Source organism: Aquila chrysaetos, chromosome 17, assembly GCF_900496995.4.
Source record: "Aquila chrysaetos chrysaetos chromosome 17, bAquChr1.4, whole genome shotgun sequence".
NCBI classification, from domain to species: Eukaryota; Metazoa; Chordata; class Aves; order Accipitriformes; family Accipitridae; genus Aquila; species Aquila chrysaetos.
The window spans coordinates 11,684,408-11,712,064 of record NC_044020.1 but is presented as its reverse complement, the minus strand read 5'-3'; the positions used below and the strand labels follow the sequence as shown (position 1 = coordinate 11,712,064).

Sequence of the window (27,657 nt, the reverse complement as noted above, 5' to 3'; positions counted from 1 at the left end):
TTTGACCAAAGCTCTGTAATCTATGCAAAAGATTTCTATCCTGCATCTTGACACTGGGAAGACATGAAGTTTCTTCAAGCCCCAAATGTATAATGAAGCAATTTCAGTGTACATGCGCCAGAGTAGTAAATGACACTTGGCACTACCTTTTATAATACATTTGAAAAAGCTACCATTACACAATGCCAACTGCAAAACGAAACACAGTAAAATGTAAAAAAATCTTAGTAATTAGTGGCTTAGCTTCAGACTAAATTATGTTTTCTGGATAGCAAACAAAAGTGCAAGAATCAAGCATTGCTGTTTAAAAGGGAGTCATCATTAGGAAGCAGCCCAAATGGCCAAAAAATACAGCATATTTGTCATGCTCCATTTTCAAGCTTCTAACCAGAGAAGTTGTAAGAATGAACACATGTCTTCAGAATATGTGTGTTATTAGAAGGCCCAGCAGGACAGCAGAAATCCAGGCATTAAGCCATCTTTAGTGAACCTGAGCCAGAAGGAGACTTGTTTCTTCCACCTGCCAGCAGAGACAAACAGCAGGATAAGCATCTGCCTTGCCTGAAGTTCAGCATTCTACTATGCCACAGCTGTATCAAGTACCCACAGGACTGGACAAGCAAAACAGAGTTTTATGTCATTTACATATTTTTGTAATGGCAAAGGATGGTTTCAGGACTATTCCTTTGCTAGCAAAAGGCTCAGTATTTCAGCACTCTTCCATCTGCACGAGGGAACCTGGATACGATTCTCCTCAGTGATTTGTGCTTCGCGATCCATACTTATTTGCTCAGCAACACACAATAGTCCTCCCTAACAATCACGAACTCTGCTTGCTCCCTCACTGGTATATGAAGCCTGAAGTGCTAAACATACAACACATGGCAGTGCAATGCACAACTCCTAGGTAAGTCTATTTTTAACAAGCTGCGTGTGGTCTTTATAATCTGCAGGACCTTTTCTTGCTAATACACTTCTTTCCAATAAAGGACAAAAAGATCTAAGAATCTTTTGTATTTTAAACCAAGCTGAAAGCATTTCAAAAGGAAATCACTAAGCCTTTCCTTTACTGGTCTGCTGTGCTCCTTTGTGTGAGGATCAAGTTGCTTTCTATTAAATCAATCCAGTTCCTGGACAAACTGCAAATAATTAGCCATTTCCTTCTAGTTGCAAAGTTGGAACTAACCCTGTTTTCCTATAGAGGATTTTATATACACCTCTGAGAAAACTAGGATTTCTGACTATTTAAACTCCTATCAAATAAATCCCCCTATTCAGCTTCTAAAAAAATAAAACCACTTATTGAGGTTTTTTTGAAGCAAGTTAGATTTTCCTTTCACCCTAATTTCCACAGAAGAATTTTTAGATGAGAGTAAGCCTAAGTCATGCAGAAGTCTCACCCAAATTTCAGCTGCCAGGGAAAAGGTGGAAAACAATAAGGAACAAATGTTTCTACAAATGGCGTTTTGGTTTGAAGTTATTGTAGAAAACATTTAGAAATAAATAAATGTAATATACTGTGGAACATGGGCATTACGGGCACACATCCACAAATGTGTAATATCCACAATGACATGCTGGATTTATGCACAGTCTTACAATGAGTTCTGAGCTCTCCTTGCCTGGATCATCTTTAATATTTCAAATTTCTAATCAGTTTTAAATAGTTTCCATATTTTTAATAACATGGAAGAACAGTTACTTATCTTACCGTAACTGCTTTTCCCCTCCAAGATGTATTGTTCCCATGGATTCCATCTCATGTGTTCACAAGTGCTGCTGAAGAAATACTGCATTCTTTTGGCAAAAACCATTGGCTCCAGCCTGAGACCATGCAGACATGCATAACCCTACTACTGGTAGAGCAGGATCTATGAGTACTAAGACTTCACAGGAGCAGAATGACAGATATTTATGTGCACAAAGCATCTTGAAGAGCTACTGTTACCAGTAAGTCACAGATTTCCTTCATGGCTGACAAAGAAATGGCAGTAAGATTCACCTGGTCCTTCACACCTGGAGGTGGATCTATTTTGATCTTCTCCAGTTTGTCTAGGATCTGTGAGTGTTCCAACTGATTTGAATTTAAGCCTAAAACTGCCTCTTGCTGGAAAGCAATCAAAGTGTAAACCAAAGCAGCAGTGAATGATGGCTGGTGAGAAAAAGGACTATAGAAATCAGGGTGCCCACTGCTGCCTTCACTGACGAAGACATGAAGTCTGCAGGGGTGGACCCAAGGAAGGGTTTCAAGACAGACAGATTTTGTTTGCATTTCTGCCTTTTGTTGTTCAGTTAGGCCTCTGAATATCTGGCTGCTGTTCCGATGATGACCCTTAGTACCTTTACTAAAACAAATTGTCTTCTAGAAGCAGTGCTGTCCTGAGGGAAAGGGAGGAAGTCCCTTATATCACATCACATCACATCACCTGACAAGGAGTACTATAGCAAAAGCCCTACACCTGGAAGCCACATACTGAGGAGGCAGCACTGAAGGAAGAGTCATTTTTAGATTTAAGCAATATTACAGGTATTTATTTCACTGCTGGTAGCAGCAGGTCAAAGAGATATATTTTAATCTTCTGCTGCCATTCAAGTGCAGTCTGAGCAGAATCTAGCATCATGATCCCCGTGTTTCATTTTCATAGACTTTGTCAACTTTTGTCTTAGCTCTGAAGAAGAATTTAGTTGAACAGTAGTTGCAGTAGCTGATGCTTTTTGAAAAGCAACACAAAAGAACTGAAAGTTAAGTTGTAGCTCACAAGAGTACCTGAGGTTGGAGTCTAGTCAGATCTACAGCATTTTTCCCCTCTGGATCTGACTAGTTTCTCACTGAATGCTCCAGGATGAACTTTTTAAGGCTATAAATCTCTTTCATTTTTTATTTCTCTTAAAAAAGGAATTACAAGTTTACCACCTGCAGGGAGTACCTTCTTTCCTACTGTCTCTGTATGCGTTCAGCATTTGATACACAGTAGAAAAAATGACAGCACAAAGAGCTGAATCTCAGGAAATTTGGTCCAGCCATAAAAAAAAAAAAAAAATCGGTACACAGAAATCCTAAAATGCCTTGCTCTTTTCTAAAGTCAGTAGATATAAAAATAATTTAGTAATTAACAATAATATTACCACAAGGCATTGGAGAGGTACACTTAGAGATGCCATTTTTCAGTCACTGGCACTCCAAAAGAAATGAGGGACATTGGGTCCTTTATGCCTTCTTTGTCAAGTAACCCCTCTAATTGCTAAGATGTGCATTTGTGTTAAGATACAGGATGTACTGTAGACAGTTTGTATACACAGCAGGTAGAAGTCAGAATCCTTGTGATCCTATGAACGGTCTGGTTTTGTTATAATGGTAAGAGATTTTTTTCCCCACTTTTTAACTGTTTAATTTAGTATTTTTAATTTTTTTTTTTCTTCAAGGAGAGGCTGCTATAGTAATACCTTCAAATACAGACACGAATGAGGAATCTGCACTGTAAACACCAAAGCAGTCAATTTCTCTTGTATCTCCAAGTGGCTTTCATTCTAGTAAAACAGACAGAATTAATGTGCAGACCTGAAATAAGGTAGTCTATGCTGCAATTCTACAAACTACTGCACTTTCAGCCTCATCCCACTAAACTGTGTACTTAGGACAGAGGAGGGAGGAAAACAATTTTTACGATGTACATTTGGTATGGGTTTTAAAAATACTACAAAGGACATGCTGAGAGCAAAATATACGAGTTGTTCATTGATTGATTGGAAGTCACTATTTTATTACAGTTATGAAAAAGGTAATGCAGTGCTGTAATGCACCACACAGTTCTAAATTAAAGATGGACACTGAGGCAATAATGCAGCTATACCAAGATAGCATATAATTCTGTTCAGGGAAGGTTAACTCAAATAAGAATTGGTATGGAGAAAAGCTATTTGGATGACTGGGGAGTGGAGAAACCATCTTGTAAGAAGCCCCATAGAGACTTATTTAGAACTGGAAAGACAAGACTCTACCAGTAAAAAACAGGTAGGAAAAGAATGACAGCCTAAAATAAGGTATGCATCCATGGGTCAGGTGCTGCCTGTCTCGGCCCATGCTCATTCACGGCATGACTCCTAACACGCTGGCACTTCACTTAGTCTGTTGGCATAGACTATGCACAGAGAAGACATGTTCTAAGCCTATCCATACACAGGTAGTCAGAAGTAAGCCCCCAATGACAAAACATAACTCAAAGCAGGAAGGTGAGAGGTAGCTGTTAACTACATCTGACTGTCTGCTTTGCCCTTAAGTGGATTTGAATCTCACAGTCAGACACCACATCTCAGCGGAGTGGCTGAAGCACTAACTGTCAAGCACTGGACTTCACATCCACCCAGTATCAGGTGCATGCTTAGCTATGTGATGACAGGCTTTGTCCACCTTCATTTACTTTACAAATGTTCAGCTCCTGCCCAAGTGCATGCTCCTGCAGTGTACACACATGTTCAAGGGAGGTCGGGATGAAGTTTAAATTCAGGAGTATGCTAAACAGTCAGTACATCAATGGCATAACGATAAATATGCAAGTTGATCACGAACAATTTGCAGGGATTAAAATCAGAGTGTGGGATTCATTGGACACAATAATGGTTTTTTAACATTAAATGGAGCAGTTCAAAATACTTTATAAAATACAGAACAGAAAATATGTATACAGTGTTTCAGAAAAAAAGTTAACATCTCACTGAAATCCTGTTGATCAGCTCTGAATATTACCCTTAATGCATGCTGGACCATCTCGGAGAAGCAGACAGTTTGTGATTAAGGAACTTAAAAGAATTCTGAAATATGATATGCATTGTACCATTGTATCCTCACAACACAGAAAATTCAGCACGTAGCTCAACAGACCTGGAAAAGTTACATGGACATAGGTCACCTTTACTGGCATCGCAGCAATTAGACCTGGTGTGGATTACTGTTATTTAGACTAACCAAGGAATGAGAACTCTTTCATCAACATGACTAGGGATACAAACAGAAGTGAACAAAAAAATCAAAACCATGGACTTTTAAAAGAAAAAAAGACAATACTTGCCCAAGAAAACAGTCTGTGTCATTCATCCACTGGTTTATGAACTGCGCAGTAATGGGCTCAGGATTGTGTGGAAATCTGATGTTCTCTAAAGTGTGCAGAAGTAGGTCAGGATTGTAGTAGAGTGCAGCTATGGCAACCTGAAGACACATGGTACGAAGCTCGCTTGTTTTAACTCCTCTAGTTAATCGCTCCAGAACAGCCTCCACAAAGAGTGGAATACACTGGGCATATAAAGGAGAAGAAGAGGAAAAAAAAAACAACAAACCGGCATTATACATGTTGCCAGATTATATGAAAGTTTAAAAAACTTTTATCAGAATTGATCTCCAGAGTTAACTGAAGTCCAGGTACAACCTGGGAAAGCATTCTATTCAATTCCTAGTATAAAAGCATTTTAAGCCTCTGATTACATGCTTATAAATCTTCCCCAAAACAGCTATTCTCTGAGCTAAAAATTGCCAATGTTATTCTCAGCACAGACAAGAATATTTGGGGCCATTTGGTGGAATTTGTTCTAGTGTGTATAAAAGGTTTAGAAAAGAACTCAAAGACATTCTTATCTTTGCATAAAGATATCCAGCAATTTCAAAACTAACAGGCATTAAAAATGAAATTACCTAAACCTGCAAGAAAAAGAAGTTTTGCCTAATAAATGTAAAGTGATGTTAAATTTCCTCTAAAAGTTTGAAATGGGTGAGTTTATTCAGATAAAAGTAAGTATGCACAAATTTCTACACAATTAAATAAACATCTACAAATATTTCAGTGGGCAGGTTTATGCTTTATAATAATCTGTGAAGCATTACGAATGTTTTAGTTTATGAGTTTCAGTTCAGTGTGCAAACATTTTAATTCACAGAGTTGTGGAGTGCAATTAAGCCTTCCACCACATACTTACATCAATGCAAATGCATACAATTCACTTTAATCCCTTCCAGATTTCTTTTAAAAATAAAATCTTTCAGGGAACATTTTTATCTTCAATGACTTCAGATTCACATTAGTAAAGTTATATTGGTTTCAGTGAAATTAACTGAAAATTTATCACTGAAGTCCATGCATTGTACTGTGGCAACATCAAATATGATATGTTAAAGTAATTTAGGCTGGAGCGTTATGTAAAACATGAGAACAGAATTTAGCCCTTCATAGGAAAAAGACTACTATCTAAGACCATGCTCTAAGAAACTCAGGAAAATTGTGTTTATGTTTTTCCCAGCAATCACAATCCAGCCACACTAAAAATTCTTCATTTCCAAATGCACTGAGTAATTAGAAATATTAAAAAGGACCAAGTTCACATTGTTTGAAACAACTTCAGTAGTTGGATATGTACAGCTTAACCTCTCAGCCACAATAGTTTTAACAATGTGTGTTTTGCATCAAAAGGGAAATTCTATTAGGAGAAAGCAAAAAAAGACAATCCTGCATATCATACTATATCCTTCTTATTCAGCCTATATTCATTTTCCAGTCATGCCCTCTAATCTCAAAAAAAAAAAAAAAAAAAAAAAAAAGAAAAAACCCCAACATTACAAACTCTCCGGAGCTCATTTACTTCTTTCTGTATTTCTCCCCACTCCTACACTTTACGTTTTCCTCAAATTCTCTAATTCCAACTGCTTTTCTCAGGAATCATACACGTATCACTGGAAACCAATAAAAGAGAAAACTTGTTCAATATATATCACCTGGTCAATACCCCGTCCTTTGCATTGAAGAACAATTACTTCTAGGAGTTTGGCTGCATGGCACTCTGCATCTTCTCCTGCATCTCCTGTTAATACCTAACAACCAGAATGACAATTTATCAGTATTAATCACTGACAACTCTGAAAGCAAGTGCTCCTGTACCTGCACACATCAAAAAGCCTCTACATGCCATATACATATCTGTTCATGCTGTATTTTGTGAGGAATTAAGACACATAAAAATCATCTCTACAGGACATAAACAACAATAAGTGGCTAAAGATTAATTTAAGAATTTAGAAGAAATTGGTATAGTTCTTTATGAATGTTAGTATTCTTTATATGTCATCGCTTTCCCTTTTTTAAAGGAAATGTTACTTGTATGAATCATTGATGTTTTCCACATTCTGTTCCTGGTTTTTTACTTCAATTCTAATAGACACTGGCAGATTAACAGTCTGACAAAGTGAAGTCCTATCTCTAGGCTAGTTGTATGTACGTAATCACTCTATATATATGCATATACATGTGAAACTGACTGCTTCTTCTCAGTACATTTCAACCCTACATTCAGTGTCAATCAAACCTGACAAAGAAGCAGAATTCTCAAACACATTCAATTTCTATAAGTTTCTTAAAAATAAGCAGGTAGCTAGATGCGTAACACTCTATAATGCCCAAAATCAGAGAAAGGCTGCAGTGTGGTCTCACACTTTATTATACATGAGAGAATCAGCATAAAAGAGAAACATTGTAAATGTAGGAAGAACTTCAAATGAGTTTGCACCTTAGCTGACAACTAAAGAATCCAATCGCTAGGTACACAACACACGAAAATCAGGCTTCATTAATTCCTCTACTTACCAAAATAGCTGTTCATCGAAGAGAGTCAAGACAAACAGCAACTTTCTCCCACACAGATTTGTGCATGTAACTGTTTAAAAAGCATGTCACTTAAAAAGTGTGAAGGTGCTATGTGTACTCAGAACTGAGATGACACCAAATTTCATTTTGTTCTGAAATGACCGGCCACCACCTGGCATGTTCAGGTCACTCTGCTAATCTGATTGTTAAGTACCAGTGATAAAAGCAACAGTAAGAATCAGAAGCCTTACCTTTTTACACATAGCATAAATGATTTCTAAATGCTTTGGGTTAGACAGTAAAGTATCAGTGTCAATGGTCACATAATTATGCAATAGAGGCATCATATCTGCAGAACAGGGAGAGCAAAAAGGAAAAAAATTACAAACTAATCCATGCAAGTGCTAACCAGTGAGCTTGTAGACCTATAATGGAATTCATTAGCACAGATTCTTGGATATGGTTGGAAATCCAAACTCTGCAAAAGTCTATTCTAGCAGAATTCTTCATAAAGTGCACCATGCAGGGTGCATTCTCAGAAGGGGAAATAGAATAGGACTACATTTTAATTAATTAATTTGCAGTTTCACATTAACTTTGTGTATTTCAGCTTTCTTTGAGTTCAGGACCTCCTACAATAACTGATCACACTGACAGATTTGAACATGTTTCTCCTACTTAAATATGCTCCTGTTACACTCCCACACTAAACAGACAGTCAGGGCATGACTCAAATACAGGATCATTTTAAACCAAGACACTAAATGGAACCGACCTTTATTAAGGTGGGTTTTAGAGATGAATCCCTAAACAGTGGAAACATCAATAGAATAGAAGTGAACATACCTGCAAAGTACTCAAAGCAATCCTGCTGGAAAACCTCATATAGAACACCTAAAAGCTGCCACATTTGAGGTGAAATCATCTGGCATGTCAAGCTGTAGGCCAAGGAAAGAATTTCTTCATAAAACTCTGGAAAGGAGAAACAATCTGAAGTAGGGTGCTTTAAAAAATAAGTTTAGCTTTCAAATACCTTGAAATCTGAAACCAAGCCCCAAGTCGTATAACAACTAGAAGACTGCAATTAGTAACTAAATCAACACGTAGAAAAATAATACAAATTGGAAAAGACTCTTAGATGGGCCTTATGTTGGCTACAGTTACAACAATATGCATAGTTTTTCATTATAAATACACACCAGAAAAATATCTTACCAGCACATCAGAGACATTGCTTCTAAATGATTTACTGAAAAACATTTTTATTTTCTCAACATTTGCTTTTTCTTGAACACCTTATCACAAAACTGTGTAGCTCTTTACTGCAGGGTACTGATAAAGCAGTCATTTAATTGCAGACCATGTCCATAAAATACTAATGTAGTTGTAGATGTTGTCCTTTAACACAGCTAGCTAGAACTATAACCAGAACTGCATCTTCTGCTTTTGAGTCTCACCTCCAAAACACAGTAGTCAGCCTGACTAATGTACAAAAGGAGATCAGGGGAAACAAATCATAACTGAAAATTAATGTCTTCTTTTCTTTAAAGAAGCACATACACAAAAAAAGATGAAGTTCTGTTCAGGAAGATAGTATTGTTTGCAATAATCAATTTCTTAATTTTTTAGGCAGAAACTTGTAATGTTTTTCTAAAAATTATCTCTGAAACATACCTATAACATGTTTCTGCAAAACGAGGCCAATGATCTGTAAGCAAATGCTCTCCAGCTGTTGAGTTATCTGAAATAAAAACATAAAGCAGTTTATTTAAAAACTCAGAAATACAGTAATTTAATCAATGTATTTGACTAATTCAGTTTGAGAAGTTCTTCAAAGAAAAAAGGTTTTTATCACTTTTTAAATGCTGCAATAACGATCACAATATTATGGAATAACGTCTCACTGATGTAAGTACTGAAATTTTCAATAAACAGTATTGCTTTAAAACTTGTCACTTACAGCATTTTTCCTTATTTTAAAAAAAATCTTATTTTATGGTTATTCTATAGATCCTATAAAAACCTGTATCAGTTGTCCTGTCTGGATATAAAGTAACACTGTACTCAAAGTGTTTGAGATAAAGCCTCTGTCCAAAATCTTTGAAGTAGAATGGGTTAAAAGGAAGAAAGGAAGAGATGCTTTTGCCTAAGGTCTATGGAGAGCTGCCCAGAGTAGGTTCAGCAAGAGGAACCCATGCAGAAATTGGGAGCATACAACTATGCTGAAGTCAGGATTCAGCCTTGCCATGTTGGACAGTGAGACTACATTTATGAATTACACGAAATTACAAGGAGAACTATATGGCCACAATATAAACCTAATTAAAACCATCAAATACAGACATTTCATGTTTTTACCATAGGTCATTCATTACAGACATGATCTTGCAGGATGTCAGGCTTTCTGGGCTTGTTCTAGCAAAGAGTTTAAGTATGTGACCACAGATTCATCCACTTACCTTCAGACACTTGACTCAAAAGTTATCCCCTAAACTCTCTCCATACTTAATGGTGAAAAGGAAAAGAATTTCTAAGGAGTTTTCAGCCTCATACATCATTTCTATATCACTTATATCACTTGTAAAATTATTAAAGATCCTGAGATGAAGAGCACTCTGCACAGTATTTTAGTTTGTGCTTCACACAACAGAAAAACAAGCTGCTAAGTTTATACCAAAAATACCCCAACCCCAAAGGTTTTCCTAGGCTAAAACCTGAAGATCCACTTCAGACTATCGTTCCTGATGCTCAGCTTAGCTACCAGATTTCATTTTAGCTCTCAAAAGATGCAAGACGTTCTTGTAAAGGAATGAAAGATGTTTTGAAACCCAAAGGAACACAGTGGTCTTACAGGAAAATAATTAGTATTTTAATGAATGTATTTTTAAAATTAGAAGCTTCATAAAAAGATTTCACACTTGCAATGAAACATTCTCACTGTACATCAAGGAAGCAAAACAATCTAGGACAAAGCACTTTTATGCCAAATGAGCTTAAAGTTACTGACTGACTTTGCCTCTCTGGTCAGTCACTGAATTGCTTCCTACCTCAGTCAGCCCAGGTGGTATAAGCAGAAAGAATCTCTCCCCTGATTATGTGAAATGCAGACTTGCATCACACCACAACTGGGAGACCAATTCCTAGGAATTCTATCCAAGAAATTGCTGGGTAAACAACAAAATATGAGTCATCGTTGTAAAAAATCAGCCTTACACAAAATATTTCTCCCTAAAATCTATTTCAACAGTCTGTAATACAATTATCCAATGAAGTGTTTACCAGAATAAAGGCTAAGGATTTTACCCTCAGGATATAAATTCCCCTCAAAGTTGAGGGCTAAACAATTAAGAAATCACAAAAGTAAACTGGGCTTTAAATTCAAATTTGTCAGAAATCACTTGGTACTAATCCACCATCCTGCTATAGTAAATGCACATGCGTGTCAACTCAAGTAATGCAACATACAGAAGTGCTTGTTGTCATGAATGAAAGGCATGACAGAAGAGCAGGAGAAAAGATGTATAAAAGAAAATCTCACCTCTTTGTGATCTTCCACAACTGTCAGGATAGTGTCAATTGTGTGCAAGATGCCCATGGCCATAACCGTTTTGTCCTCTACTTCCTCATATTCTTCACTCTGAAGTACTTTACCAAATATTTCAGCCTATGAAAAAAACCAACCAACTTGACATTCAAGAGCAAACTCACATTTCTAATTTCTCATGCAAAACCAAGACAGCTAATGCAACAGCAGCAATGACTTATCTGTAAGAGCTGTCAGCGTTGAAAAATATGCTCCTTACTTTTGAAAGGGAAATATAGAAAATTAAGAACTTCTCTTTTTTTGAGAAGTCTGGCTATGTTAAGTCATTTGAAATGTTAAACAGTTAGAGCTTGGCTCATTAAAACCAGTGACAAAATTCAGTAACTTTGAAAAACCTATAGGTTTTAAAGATGCTTCACACAGGAAAAAAAATTATTGTGAATACTATAGGCAGACCTTTATAAAGATTACTTTAAACAATGTGCACTTCAAACAAAGTTCATTAAATGTTTACCAAACTAGGCATGTGCTTCTGACTGGACTGTTATTTTAGTATTTTCTCTTACCAGGTGTTGCGTCATGTCAACGGCGATAGTAGCTACTTCCTGACTGTACTCACAGATCATCTTCTGGATTACATTAGTAAGATCATCATTTTCCGTCTCTCTAACAATGTGCAAGAGCTCTTGCATAACTGGCCTTACATAAGGCTTCACATATTCCTTGGCTAAAAAAACAATTGAAACTAGGTGAAATCAACTATCCATAAACACAAATATACAGTATCTCAAAACTACTAGGTAACTGATACTCTTGAACAAAATAATTTTTTTAAGTTTAATTTACTAACAAAAAAAAAAAAGCCAAAAAACCTACCCAAGGCACTTTTACAGCCCATAACTAGTAAACTAACAAAGTAAATCAATTGTAGATTTACCACACTCAATACTGAAACGCCATCTACAACAAAAATCCACTGTTTGGGGGGAATACACGCCCTCATACATAGGCAGCATTCGTTCTTAAACATACACACTATTTCACTTCACTAAAGAAAAACAAAGACAGGTGTTATTTACTTTATTAAAAGAAATACCTTGATTGTAACTTCTTTTGTGCAGAGACCTGCCGTAAAAACTTGAATTCAGAATTCTGGGATGTATACACTAACTAACGAGCAAGTAAAGCTGTCTAAACATGATGAAATGTTCTGAAATCTATGTCTTTAAATGGCAGAAATGTTTAGATAAATCTGCACCAACCTCCTCATCTCTACAAAAAAAAAAAAACATCAGTGTATACAACTGATGAATCACTGTAGCATACCTTGCTCTTGGTTGCTTATTAATGTCTGAAGAGCTATGGCTGCTTCTACTTTGACAGGCATTTCCTTATCATCGATCAGGCTCTTCTTTGCCAACTCTACTGCATTTCTCAAGTTTAGCTCATTGTGAAATTTCAAAGCACTGAATGAATGAAGTACCCAACAGGACTGCATGACAAAAAGAGAAGCAAGTTAGGGACTATGGCAATTTGTAGAATTTTTTAACTGATTCAAAAACAATGCTAACAATCTCTCTGTTTGCATGTATTGCTTTTTTTTTCTTAATTATAGTGTATTCATACAGTAAATATAACACAGTTTTTGCACTCAAGCAGTTCTTTATTTTTCTTTCCCAAATTCCAATAAATTCAGTATGCACATAACTGGCACTCATAGTTTTGGTCCTTCTTGGGGAAAAGAATCAGAACAGAAATTAAAGAAAAGTAATTATTTGTTTATGACTGATATGGGCACTCGGGGATTTTCTTCAAACTACACTCAAACTGACATTATCTACTCTGTGGAAATCCTACCTATTCTTCACAGCCATCCAACCACTCTAGTTACTGAGTTCTGCTAACAAAAAATGGTCACAAAAGGGCCACAACCACTGCTCAAATTCTCCAGTCTGATAGTAAGAGGTAAACAATAATATGACACAGACTTTTCATCAATTCATTTAACTGACAAATAATTTTTTAAATCAAAATGCTGAAAAATTACTGTACAAGGTCGTTATTTGAAATTTTACTATGTATTTGCTTTATTTCTTTCATTAACATTCAGAATAAAGTCAAACTGCAAAGGAAAGAATCATGGCAAATACTGAAATTGATATAACTGGTGAACTTACTCTAGCTCTGAGGTACCCCAGGTTAGACATGAACAATGGAAATACGTGATTCTGTAACATCAGCTCCATTTGATCCTTGAAGACACTCTTCTGTTGGTGTAAATAAAAATTAATTTTGGAGACCATTCATTTTACATACTTCATTCTAGCCAGTAATCCATTTCAACTATCAACCATGGGAAATACAATGACTTATCTATGTAATAACGGTATTCTCTCATGAAGACATCTGGATTTCGTACCTTGAACTGAACAAACCTCAGAAGCATAGCAAGTTCAAAGCCAGATAAGTGAAAGAACTGTACGTATAATACTCAACTCTATGTTACTCATTACAATACCATGAACTGGAATTTTTATTTTCTTTAAGGCAATTGATTCCAGCGGATTTTTCTTAAAAATTAATTAAGATCAATAACCTAGTACCTCCATTCTTCCTACAAAGGAGTACATACATACCTGAAGACAAATATAAGCTTAGTATGAAACAGATCTGAGTTTCAAATGACCTACTGTTATTATAAGCATCAAAATTAATTATTTTACACACTACAACAATAACATCCTTTTTCGTGTTTATTAATGGCCTAAGATAATTCCCTTGCGACGGAAATCTCCTTGGCTGGAGAAGGATATTCAATGAAAGTTATCCTTCATTATTCCAACCTTGGCAAATCCCAAGATATTCACAGGAAGCCAGGACCACCAGCATTGATACTTGGGACTTTCCTAACACCTATGGCCCCAGGATACTAGAAAAGATATATGCTGAGGACTGTGTTACCACCTAAAGGAATGATTCACTGGATAAGATAGGAAGAGGGTGAAAGGGGACATTCAATACAAAATGTATCTTGGGTGATCACACTTCTACTTCACCAATGCACACACCATTTTTTCCCACATTGACTCCCCAACCTTCAGAGAGGCAGATGAAGCACCGAGCAGAGAAAAAACACAGAGAAGGGAAAAGAATTTTCCCTTGTGCACATAGGTCAGAGGTTTGCATGCATTAAACTGGAGCTGCTGTGGACAGCCAGGTGACTAAAGCAAGGTCATTGTGTCTATGAGCTCCTTACAATCTATACCTCAGTCAGCTCACCAGCCAGAAAGCACTTACAAATCGAGTATTTTATGCAGAAAAAAGTTCTTGGAATTTTTCAATCTGCCAAATCCCAAACACAAGAAATTCAGAGTTGAGGGGTGTCTGCAGTGTTTGGGGATTATTAAAGTGTAACCTCATGTTTCAAGACAGAAAATTTCAAATAGGAGCAGTATACTGGAATAAATCCCTTTTTCTTCATCAGGACAGAGATAAATGGGTTTAGAAACCCCCAGTTAATATGCAAGGCACCTCACAACATGAACAACGTCTTCCTCTTTCACTGTTATACTCCGGCATGAGATAGAGCATTTACAATCCGACATAATCTACAAAAATTCTGCAAAAGTTACTGATGTTTCAGGATTTCAGATCAGATCATGGATTGGTACATCGGTAAAAAATAGATGGTAAATGTTGGTAAGATGTTGCCTGTAACATGAAGACACATCCTGCATGGAGAGACAACTCACATAAAATAAAATAAATTACTTTTAAAAGGAAGCCTCCAGCACAAGGCTGCCATTCTCATGCTAAAAAGTGATAACTTTTTGGCAATTACTTTTGACATGGAGAGAGGGCGTATTTTGGACTCCACGGTCTATAAGCATAAGGGAAACTGTAATCAATATTACATTAGAAAGCAACAGTGCGGGTTAAATGTGTATTCAAATTCCAGGAAAATACTCAAAATTCTGAAGATACTGTCTATAAAAAAATGGAGGAAGGATAGAAACTCTGTGCTCTTTCCAGTTATTTTCAAAACTCCCAACTGGCTGATGAAATAAGACTTAAAGCCACACATTGCAGGACAAGAAAGCTGGAAAGCTAGACAAAGCACTCCTGCAACATGTTAAGTAAACGTTTTTCTGGAAGCAGAAGCAGCCCACAATAGTGCAGGCTGTTAGTGAGTTTGCTAAAGAATCATAGGTGATGTTATTGACGGAATGCATGTTTGCTTTTTTAACACCCTTCCATTTTACTAGTAAAGCAGGAGAGGACCAAGGAACTGTTCTGTAGCAAACAAACAGAGCTTTGGAAAAACTTGAGAGGAAAAATCTGCATATAAAATGGGAATATAAAAACCAGGAACGAATGTTAATATTTTTAAAGAAACAAACCCTGATTCTTATTGCAGAGTGCAATCTCTCTACAAACTTTATAAATATGGCTAAGGGCTAGCCATACTTTATAAGCTAAGACTTTTTTATTGGAAATGGCAGTTGATAATAAGAATTACAAACCTTTTTCACTTCTTTACCCACTTACCTTCAATAAAATATCTGCTAGGGATCCTATAACATGCAAAGCTCCATCTTTTTTCCTTGGATCAATGTTTGGCTCTGTCAGAATCTGGTAGCAATATGCCATCATTTTTGGTAACACCTATGCAAGACAGAAAACACATAATCTCCTTTTGTCAAATTATTTTAATATCATTGTTTAAGTTAAAAACTTCATAATGACATTTTTAAGTAGAAACTTTATCTTGGCAAAAGCAACTGTGAGTTACTATGTGTAGCATCTTTCCATAGTTAAAATTCAAAAGGTTCCTTTTTCAACTTTTCAGCCAAACTTGTCAAAATTAAATTAATCTCCTTGAAATTTCACATTAGCAATAGTAAATAAGGTATTTCTGTTGTTGTCTTGAGGCAAATCAAAAAAGGTGATGAAAAGGCAAGAGGCTCAAAAAGTATCTCATCCATTTTTTCCCTTAACTTCTCTGCTGGCTTGTCTCACAAATATATAAATACATACCTGTGTGTACATATATGTATGAACATATACATATTCAAGAACAGCTTGGACTAAAACCTCATAAACTTATTTTAATCTATTGATCTTGGCAGTAACTTCTAAAGTTGACTAGACTTAGAAAGGTTTCTTGGCAAAACTAATTGTTTAATGTCATTTCCACACCCACTATGTGCTTTTCAGATATTATGACATTTTGATGGTCTCACTACAAACTATGAAAATGAGGTCAGTGGGCAAGCACTGTTTCAACAATAAAGAAGTAAAAAGGTCATAGGCTATGCCACCTGACATAAAGACCATGCTCTTCTCTGAAAATCCATCTGGAAACAGAGCTCCATGTTTACTGGATGTTAAAACGGTACCCAGAAAAGTCCACAGTTTTAGCAAACTGACTTATGCTTTCCAGGCTTGACCAGGTACTTTTGCACAGATCACTGTAAGTATAGAAAGATCTACAGAAAAGTTATGTCCTCATTTAAAGAGCAGCTGTATGAAATTGGTTTCATTCTTGCTAATTTCATTGCTGTCAACAGAATTTTAAATAAAATCAGTGAAAATTAGTAAGGATCAGGTTCACTTTTCCCCCTGCTACAGTTTGGGAAGCTCGGAACAGCTGTGACAGAGGCTGTTTGTAAACTTGAGAAAATACTAGTACATCTATTCCAACTCAGTTCATATCCGGCAGGTTAATTTTGAAGCTGGAAGAGGAATCCACTCATTTACTTATTTATACATACACACATATTTTAATTCTCCCAAAATTGAGAGCACTCAGCCAGGAAAGTGTTTGACTATGTATTAGCAAGTAGATTTTTCAAGACTAGCTTCCTGTAGCATCTTCAAATTTAAGGGAAAATACATTATTAAGGAAACCTCAAATAATTAAAAATTAAAACCCACTAGTTCCATACCTCTTTTCTCTTCTTCGCAGCAGTATAAAGGAGATTCTGTGCTGCTGTTGTAGTGGATGCATAATCCTCAAATACATCTAACAAATTAAAAAAAAAAAAAAAAGAAAAAAACCACCAAATTTCCTTTTCAGAATGACATAATAAGATTTTTATAATCCATCTTGTTTGTGGGATATCACAAAATCAGGGTGAATATGTAACTTCAAAACTATTGACACATGGCTAAAGAGTCAGACCCAAGCTTATGTCAAATAGCTTATGAAAGCATTTACTACTTGCCTTCCAAATCTACTGACCGCTTATCATTCCCTTTATTAGGAATGCGTTATTTATTCATTAATTCTTTTGAGACCAAGTATTTAAGGGATGAAAAACCCTGGCTTTTTTTTTTAATTAAAAGCACTACAGGAAGAACAACAATACATTCCAGTACCATCTGTAAACCATATGTACACATTTTTGGTTTGGTTTTATTAAAACCTCATGGGAAACTTTTTGTATGTAAAAACTACTTGGATCTGGGGTAGTTTTAAATCTGCTGAAAGTTGAAGCTTTTTAGCTTCATTCATTAAAAGTAAACCTTTAATCATATTGAAAATATAATTTATATCTTGGAAAAAAAAAAAAAAAAATCTGTGCTGCCAAACATGTTCTAATCCAAACATCCCTACACAAATTGAATTAAATAAAAAGATCAAAAAAGGTAATCTTAAAATGTGGTTAAAATTTCACACTAACTTTTCCTCAGAACTTGAAGATTAAACATGATTAAGAAATACTACCAGACTACTGGAATTCTTGTTCCAAACCCAAATATGTCTCACTAAACTTCAATTTAATGTACTTTCATGCTTGTTTTTTTTGACCTTCCACAATAAAATTTAAATCTGTATTTAACTGTCTCAGCTATATATAAAAATAGGATTCACTACTTACACAGAAAGAACTGAATTCATATACCAAAAATCAGCAATGTATTTGTACCCCAGTGATCCACACTATATTGTGATTAATTTTTTGGATAACAACTCTCCAAGTTTCTTTAATTATTCCATGAACGTTTACATTCTGTTTTCACATATGCTACTCCCAAATCAACTACTTAAAAATTCCCAAACACTACATACGACTGTGACACCTGGCTTACAGGAGCTTTCCAGCTAAAATTGCTATATTTTTTAAGTACCCTTCTCTTTTTCAATGACATGACTCTTTTAATAAATGTAATTATTCATAATATGGTCCTATGTGATATTCCCAAGATTCTGCACTGTGTCTTTTGAAAGAATACATGTATCTAATTATCTCACAATTTAGCAACAATAATTGGCAAAAAAATGCTGAAGACATTAACAATTTTCAATTGGGAAAGAGCAAGTCAGGCCTCTTCTGGTCAAAGTGAGAGCTGCAAGAACTTGCAGACAGCTGGCACATCTGCAGTTCAGGATTCTGAAATTGGCATTAAAAAGTAAGCAAGCCAGTCTATTTGGGCTGCACTGAGCATGTGAAGTAGAAAAAAAAATGTTAAGAGAATCATTTAGTTTAAAGCTATCAGACAAATGGCCAAAACTCACTTGATCTACCTTCTTTTAACTACAAATTGGTGAGACTTAAGAAACAAGTTTTCCTCTTCCTATTGTTCAGGACACTGGTGAAGACAGAGACATTACAGTGGCCATACTGTTAACTGGGACTATAGTGTACAGTTATGATGAAAGCAAAAAATAAATGCTAAATACAAATATTTACCAAATTTCATGCGGATATATTCATATGGGTCCTCTTGCCAGAGCTCTTCATCCTCATCTTTGTAGCACATTAGAGAGAATATCACTTCTTCTGTTATACTCTAATATTAGACAAGTCAAATAAACATAAGTGCACATAAAATCAAATTCCAGTACTCCTTCCCTCCACTATGCACTAATATACTAGACCTACTTTTCTGAAGAGTAAGACTCTTTTAACCAGTGCTCTTTTATTTTGGCTAACAGAAATAAATTACAATATACATACTTTCCTTTTGCAACAGTCCCAGACAGCAGTAACTATATAATCTATCTTTATAGCAATACATTACCATACACAAAATATACTTCAGGGCATAGTCTATAAACAGCAGAACACCACATTCTGCAGAAGGATCTCACTAATGCAACACTTAACATGAGAATGGATTTCAGAGTCCTTGCTCTTAACAGTCATGGGATTAACTAACTACAACAGGGGAGCTTATGATACAAAAAAAAAAAAAGCATGAAAATCACTTTTCACTTGTTCTTAGTTGACTTATAAAACACGTCCTTAAAACAGAGTTCAGCTCCTCATAGTTTATGTTCTCTTTGCCCACTATCTTTGCACTACAATCAATTATGAATTTGCAAATCTATAGACAATTCTGAACACTAGCAACTAATAAAAGCCAGAACATTATGACTGTCTGGCAGACTTCAAAAATAAAAATCAAGAACTTATGGAACAGAATCTTTAATTGAGTTAACAATATCTGCAATAAAAGGTAGTCATAATACTGAAAAAAACCAACCACATTCGTGTAGAAATGCTATTTTTTGCCCAGATCAATTGCTGCATGAAAGATTCATGAAACCTTCTTTAAAAACAGCAAAACTGATGGGGTTTGGGGTGGTTTTTTTAATCCCTCTGATGACATGCAGTGTTTATGACTGGGTTTTATGCACTGACCTGTATGTGTGGCTTCATTTGTTTCCATGTTACAGAGTGAATAACCCCTTGGTTCAGATAATTTAATGTTTGCTGAAGAACACGTGGCGCAACATAGTCTTTTTGCCTGTATTGGTCTAAGATTCTTAAGAGAACCTAAAGAAATGACAAATTGACATTTTTAAATGAAGACTGAAAATTCTCCCACATGCATAGACATGCAGTGCACCTCTTTAGTGAATATATATGGACAGATTAATTAGTTTTACAGCAGACGTTCTACTGTTAGTAATCACTGTAATGCCTTTGATCCAAAAATCAGAAATCATTTAAATATCAAGAATCTAATCCTGCAGCATTCATGTACATGTCTACCTTTACTACTAGCCCCACCATGTGATCACTTGTGATTGTAAAGCATAGATATATTTCAATATTCACAGGCTCACAGTTTACACAGGCCTCAGCAAAACTTGGAACAGATAAGGAAAAGGCACAGTCAGATTTTCCAACTGGTTGGCTTCTAAATCTGTTAGTGGTGTCTGTGTTCATTTTTTAAGGACAGGCCCCTAAAGAAGACAAATTGCTTTGGAAGAACAGTGATAAGAATAGAAATGCTAAACTAGAAAAGAAAAATAGGTTACCACCTAAATCTGTGAATCAGAAGAGGTGCAAAACCCTTAACTTCCATTACCTGTTTTAAGCATCAGATAGTATCACCTAGCATGCTATCACAAACTCTATCGCACAAAGCTTCCTTAATATAAAGGCTTGCTCTACGAAGAAAAACCTACAGTAGAAAGCCACTAATCTGCACTAATGGCAGATGAACTTTAGCTGTTAATAAGTGTAAAGAATTGGCATGCACATGAATAACAATAAGAATCAAGGGCAATGCATAACAAAATATTGAGTCATGTATTTTCAGAAGGACAATTCTGCTTCATAATTCTTCACAACATTATAATAAATCTTATTTTAAACATAACTCCTTAATTAGGAGTACTAAGTCTGATCTTAAGTCTTTAATACAATACGCTCCTTGGGTAAGAACTGTCTGTATCTCATATAGACTCTAGCACAATGTCAGCACTTAACAACTGATGAATAAGTGATGAAGGCTTAGTAATGTAATATTCACAATAGAATTCTTACTAACTCTGCAAGGAGATGTGACAAATCAGCATTTAAGAACCAGAAATGGAAGAAATGTGAAGATTGTCCAGTCCATTTATCTTGAAAGCTAAACTGTTCCCTCTGCTACATACCCTAATCTCTTAACAGACAAACTTCAAGTATTTTAAATGACAACTGCCCATGGGAGTCTATTTTTCCACTCAGGAGTTAAACATTGCAAGGAATTTAGAATAGATATTAGACTGTTTCCCTTTTGATTTAATGCTTACAGCCTTACCACAACCATTCCTCTCCTTAGTTCATAACATTTACATACTTACACAGAATTAATAAGCTGATGGATAAACTATTCTGCTGTCACATGGAGGAAAGTCACTGGATGGAGAAAAGTAATTTTGTTTTGCAGACAATCCTGGCATTTTGAAATCTAGTTCAGATTTGACTTGAAGTGACAACAACAGCCTGGCATCATTCATCAAAGACAGTGGAAATTTAAACTGTGAGAAGCCTGCAGATGCCATGTCAGGGATGGGATATTTCATCCGGCAGCATGCTGAGGAGCCACATATTCTGGATATACATATTATACAAATGCTTGTCACTTGAAAAACAGCATTCCCAGGTGTTTTTCAAGGTTTACAGGCCAAAAGGAATGAAGAGCCCAGGATCATGAGCAGCACAGTGTACTGCATTCTCCTGGCTTCTTAGGAGCCTGTTTGGAATGTAACCCAAAAGCCTGGACACCCAAGAGCTTTAGCTGAGCCAAAACCCTGGGAACTACCACTCCTAGTCATCTAGTATATGGCAGGCTGAATGAGAAACAGGAGCAGCTGTGCCAAAAACATCCAAGCCTGGGAGCCAGCACTCTCAGGGCTTTCAGGCACCCAATTGCTATAGCCATTCCACCAAACCAGGGAGATGCTGGAAGTCTGGAAGCCCACATTCCCAGGGGCACACAGTTGAGCTTGCAGAAAAACACAGAAAACTCTGACAGGAATTGCCTCTCTTCTATGCAACTTTATCAGAACTGAACTGTCTCCACAACACCATGTTAATCACAAATAAATAGCATTCCACAACAAAAATAATTTCCTTGCAAACTGTGAATTTATGCTATATTTTCATAAAATATGCTTTCCAGGTATAAAATAACTTTTACTGCTGTTCTCTAGATACCTTCTAATCCGCTTGTATCTTCCTGAAATAAAACACTATCGTTGGCTTACTGTGCTTAAGTTGTTTGCAGCAAAAGCACTTACTAAAAACTGGCCTGAAAATACACCCTTCTATGACATGAGGCCTCTGCATCAATAGTTTTTTCTCTCAGCTATATCTAGAATGTTTATACATGATGGTAATACTGTTTTATCAGCACTAACCTTTTCTGGAAATTTTCCTGCAGGATTTTTTGAATTGCTGAAAATTTGTGTTATTATACCTCAGTTATATGCCACTGAGTTCTAAAGAACTTCACAATCACTAAAAGGAAAACCTGCCTGACTCTGTTCATTTTTGTTTAATGAATGAACTTCGATATGAAGCAATACATTTTTTCAGCCAAAATGATCTAATTCAGAAACAAATGAACTGTACTTGCCTGTTGTATGCCCACAGCATAGGTTTTTAAAAAAAAGTCTGAGAATTCAAAGTATTCTTTAGTTACATTTCCAGGACTTCCATACCTTTAAAAAGAAGAGGACACAGATATTTACATTGTAAGAAATCGACTGTGTCAGGAAAACGTAGTACTTTCTAAAACACAAGGACCCTGAGTAGTCTTCCATCCCCAAAGGAATCTTTTCCCACAGTTTCCTTCCAAGCCATTATTCCCCATATAATGCCCCACTGCCCTTTTCTTTTCTTAGATTATCATAAGGTGCAGTACTACAGTCAAGTAAATATAGCCGCCATTTTGTCACAAGCACTGTAACTTCCATGTTTATGGATTTCTTTTCAAATCTTCCCCTGCCTTTATATGTGAGAATATAAGCACTTGTAGCTGGATGTAGTAATAAATAAATAAATAAGTATTTTTCCTGTGGGGCTCGTTTCTTGCCATCTTAGAGAATCAAATCATCTCACTAAGAGCTCAGACCAGTGACTGTGCCAGTGCAAGGCAGAGGGCAACAGCAGGAAAACCTCTTTGGTGACCATGAGCTGTTCAATCGACTTGTGTAATTGCACCTCAAGTAACGCTACAGATTTGTACCCCAAATTTAGTTTTTAATCTGTTTGTTAGTTTGTTACCGTTCAAAAAGACGAGCTACAATATGCAATGCCCACTTCTTGCATTTCCACCACACCAGCTCGGGTCTATCATCTTCATCAATTTGCAAAGTCTCCTATAAATAAATACATTTATTTTAAATTGGCTGTGTGTACTGTTGAAAGAAATGATGCTTTAAACATTCCTTGCTGAGTAAACTAATACAAAAGCACAACATCGACTAAAGCTTTGGTTTTCTTAACAGTTACATAACATTCAGGAACTTCCAAATATTTTAATAAGTCAATATAACTGTACGTGTGCAATACCTGTACAATGCCTGTACTTTAATTTGAAAAATTATGCATATTTAAAAAACAGAAACTCTCACATATACTTGAATACTACACAGTGGTGTGCACTCTGGCTTAAAAATTAAGCATGACACTAGCTCTTCCAAATATACACACCCTAACCATATACTAATGCAAAAGCTATTAAAAGAATGTTAAGGTTGTGAAATAAATTTCTAAAAAACTTAGGAAATGCCAGTTAATGTTGTACACATAAACAAGAATTTAATCACTATTTTTAATTTGTTCTTCAAGAAATATGAAGGATGGATGAAAGAAAAAGAGGAATGGAGACAAATAATGGGTTTGTGATGAGTTCTGGATTCTTGTTCAAGAGAAATTGGCTAAAATATTTGGAAACTTCCAAAATATCCAGATTGGAGTTTACATGGTGCAACTACCTCAGACAATGAAATTCTGACAGCCTACATGATCTTCCTGCGTTTCTGTCAGAAACACCACTTATTCCAAGGATAAGAATCTTAATTAGATGACATCTTAAAAAAAGAACACTTAGAAAATTTCACACTGACTTTTCCTCAAATGCCAACACACAAATAACAGAGGTCTTTACAAAACTAAAACTTACCGGAGGTACATTTCTATCAATGATAGTACGGAAGATCTCCATCCACTGAGTCATAGTCTGGTTATTCACCAACTGGAGCGGCAATGCATACTGAAATAAGAAAAAAACCCATAGTCATGAAATAGTAATTTTCTCTGAAAGCAGTAAATGTTTCTACAGCAGTTAAAACCTCATCCTCCTCAGAATGTAAGTAAAATTAAAACTAATTAGGTTAGATGTCTATACTACTCTAATTGCATCCTTCTTGGTACAATTTACAGAGGAATTTCTGAGCAGACACTATTTGAGGAACATTCCTTGATCTGAGAAGTTGCTAACTCTCTTTGTTTCTTCCTCTTCTTCACAATAGCCCAGCTAACTTTTAGGGACCACAGTAATGTCTATATTACAGGGTTTGGGTAAACCAATAACATTTTAGTAAGTGAAATGTACTCCTAATTACTACCTAGCTATTATCTAGTAAATCTTACTTCTCTACAAAATCCAAAGCAAAGTGACAATATTCAGGTAACCTATTGAAAAGTAATATAGGATCTTGGGATCTTTTTAATCCTCCCCCCATCTAATAACAAACTATTTTAGCTTTTTAACCCCCAGTAAGAATTTTCAGGCTGCTCCTTATGTAGGATCTTGTTTCTCATTCTCTAAAAGTACTTCCTCACCAAACTCATCCCTGTAAAAGCCAAAGTCATCTCTGTAAAATTAATGTGCCTCAATAAGTAATTTCTGCCAGATCTTCAGAAAATAATGATAAATGCCACCTACTGAAGTGCACTATTTGACAATTATACTACCATACCCACTACTGACACTTTCAGAGGCCAACTAGCACAATCTAGATACCCATAGAGTTTATATCAAGTTATGTGTGACTTTATAAAAACAGGAACATTTCTCCAGTAAGCTTACAGATAGGATGTGCAAAAGTACCTAGGTTCATTAAAAATTTAATCTGGGGGATCATACGACCAGTTTTTAAGTAGAAAAACCTATAAAGATCATATTTTTGTAAAAGCTGCTTATTGTACATGACTTTTCCTATCCAAATTGGTATTCTTATTCAATCACACCCATGAGTGTACTGAAGGGGGTTGTTGTGCCCAGCAAAGTAAAAGTTTTGGTTTTCCTCTACACAGATGCCAACCTGAACAAGAGCATAGAAGATTTTTAAGATTTGTTTCTGAAGCAGTACAGAGTAATGGGAGTTATCAGGCAGAAGCTGGATCATCTGCTGCTGAATCCGAGGCAAAAATATTTGCATTGCTGCTATGAGAGGATCTCGTTCCTCTGCTTTTTTGTATCTGCAAAGGAAACAAAAATGTTGGTCCAGGATCTACACACTGGAGATTCTAATGCCTATTCCCCACCAACAGTTTAATTTCTGTACCCTAAAAAAAAAAAAAAAAATTAATATCCAGCACTCACTCATTCACTCTCCCCTCCTCTAGCCCCCATCTCAACAATTTGTGTAAATTCGCTAACCTATAAACAGAGAAATGAAAAACAACAACGTTACCTTATATAAATGCAGCTATTGGGAGGAAGAACTAACGTTCTTTACTACTGAACTGTCAGCTCACAGGAGCAAGGACTTGAATTTCTCTGACGTTCGTACCAATGCCAAACCCAAGTTGGGTGCTGAACAAATAGGAGTGAACAGCCATTGAAAGGGAAAGACAATTCCTTAGTTTGGAAAAGATTCTCTCTTTTTCCATTTACATTTCTTTTGTGTGGTTTATACAAATGTTTCTAACAACAGAGAATTTTTTTTAACAAATTAGTGAGATTGCTCACTACACCTCTCCTAATTTACGCTTTGTGGATTTAGACTATCAGGAGGATGGTACAGGTAACAATATGCAATAGCAGTATATGACAATGACAGTAGTGTATTCATGACATAAGAGTAGAAAATAATTTGCATTCATATATCCAGCATTTGGGGAATCTTCAAATAAAAGAAGTTATAAACATTCAAGAAATTTTTCACAGATGGGTTAAATCAGATCAAAAGTATAAAGCCTCAAGAAAAAAATGTCAGTAAATTCATACAGATTATTGCTGGCATCTCTGCTTTCAATTCCCTGCTGATATAAAGATGATGAATAGTTTTCATTTATTTGCAGGAAAGGAAGCATATGACAATTATTAATTCCCATTTTCTATCTGAATTCCCTGTAGAACTGCCAGTGCTCTTAAGAATGTCATTCTCAGTAATCAGCTGAGACTGAAAGAACTGATTCCTCATCTACTGATGGACATCAACTTACTCATAAGTCTTCACCAGCTGATAGAGGCACAGGAGGCTCCCAAGCCAACTCCCACTGTTCTGAGACTGCAAGTAGTAGCCTATCTTGTCCACCACGGCTGTCCAATGGCCAGGAAAGTCATGTTTAATGATAGCACGGAGGCACATTGTCAGCTGGGCTCTAAGGCAGGAGGGAAAAAGAAATACATTATAAGTAAATAAGATCATGGCATAGTGTTTAATATCGAATGATAGATCCCAAATCTTGGTTTATGGCCACAATATATATATTACATCATAAGTATCATACATATTACAACAGCACCGAAAGAGTTCTGGGAAGTGGCAGAGGAAAAGCAAGAAAAAAATCCCAGGGCATTTAACTTTAAGGAAGAAAATAATTTCAGAACATTTTAGCTACTTTTCTTTCTTCCTCCTCCCTCTCCACACCCATCAGGCAATATCTGAAAACAATTAATTGCTCATGAAACCAGCTAGCTTTGTACTTTGAAGATGAATGTTTATACTTCTATGCACTTAAGAAGCTGAAAGCAACCACAAAAACACAAATTTGTACATTTTTATTAAACAATATTGGCCTGTGTTATGATCCAAGCCAGAGGTTCCTCATGAAATTACAATTTTCCTGCAATCTTCTAGAACAGCACTTTCTCAACCTCCGAAGCATATGGCAGAGCCAATTAGGTAAAAACATCTTATCATTCCTCTCCCTCCACACACTTTTAGATGCCACTCACAACAGTGAGGCAAGACAGGATTGTTAGTTGACTAAAGTGAGGTGTGATTAAAAAAGCTGAGCAGCACTGAACTAGAAGCTGTAAAAAAATACTCTTGGCTCCGCTAAGGAATAATTAAAAAAAAAAAAAAAAAAAATGTCTGCACAAAATATTAGTTCTTCTATATTTAGTTTTCCTTGGGTACCCTCTTGCAGTCCATTACATAAGGAGACACTATTACAAAGTAGTTCAGTAAGGGGCCCTCCACCTACTGATCCTTTTAGCTTTGTACAAACCTGCCGTCCCCCTCAAGCTTTGGAGTTTGTGCTTGTTGCTGAGTTGGTTCCTCCTCCCGCTTTGTTCTCACAAGCGAACAGTGCAAAATATCAGTATTACAACATCAGACTAGTTCCAGTAAAGCTTCTTTGACTTTTCTAACCTCTGACAAATCTACAAGTTTAGCCAGTATTTAGAAACCCTGCACTTTATTCCAAGTGATTGTCCTGGGTTTTCAACAATCCTTTTAGATGTAGATTGTCATTGTAATTTTGAATATCAAGTTATGAAACGATGCCTGAACTAGTTTGCAAA

General features: G+C 36.0%; 1 protein-coding gene across 4 annotated transcripts in view; it reads right to left on the bottom strand.

The window, feature by feature from the left end:
• The window catches only part of IPO8 (importin 8), a 48,129-nt gene that overhangs the window by 8,304 nt on the left and 12,168 nt on the right, over positions 1–27,657 (bottom strand). For 3 of the 4 annotated variants that reach the window (XM_030041299.2, XM_030041301.2, XM_030041300.2), the window contains exons 4-21: positions 26,352–26,510; positions 25,226–25,382; positions 24,082–24,171; positions 23,181–23,275; positions 22,531–22,615; positions 19,818–19,952; positions 18,864–18,963; positions 17,115–17,191; positions 15,715–15,831; positions 13,344–13,433; positions 12,493–12,658; positions 11,733–11,893; positions 11,161–11,286; positions 9,297–9,363; positions 8,469–8,594; positions 7,874–7,971; positions 6,758–6,853; positions 5,067–5,287 (exon numbers count right to left, since the gene is read on the bottom strand). In XM_030041299.2, the coding sequence (XP_029897159.1) occupies positions 5,067–5,287; positions 6,758–6,853; positions 7,874–7,971; positions 8,469–8,594; positions 9,297–9,363; positions 11,161–11,286; positions 11,733–11,893; positions 12,493–12,658; positions 13,344–13,433; positions 15,715–15,831; positions 17,115–17,191; positions 18,864–18,963; positions 19,818–19,952; positions 22,531–22,615; positions 23,181–23,275; positions 24,082–24,171; positions 25,226–25,382; positions 26,352–26,510 (2,166 nt within the window). Of the gene's footprint in view, positions 1–5,066; positions 5,288–6,757; positions 6,854–7,873; positions 7,972–8,468; positions 8,595–9,296; positions 9,364–11,160; positions 11,287–11,732; positions 11,894–12,492; positions 12,659–13,343; positions 13,434–15,714; positions 15,832–17,114; positions 17,192–18,863; positions 18,964–19,817; positions 19,953–22,530; positions 22,616–23,180; positions 23,276–24,081; positions 24,172–25,225; positions 25,383–25,597; positions 25,687–26,351; positions 26,511–27,657 lie in introns of those variants that run through there. The other variant, XM_041118248.1, reaches the window with a different exon arrangement.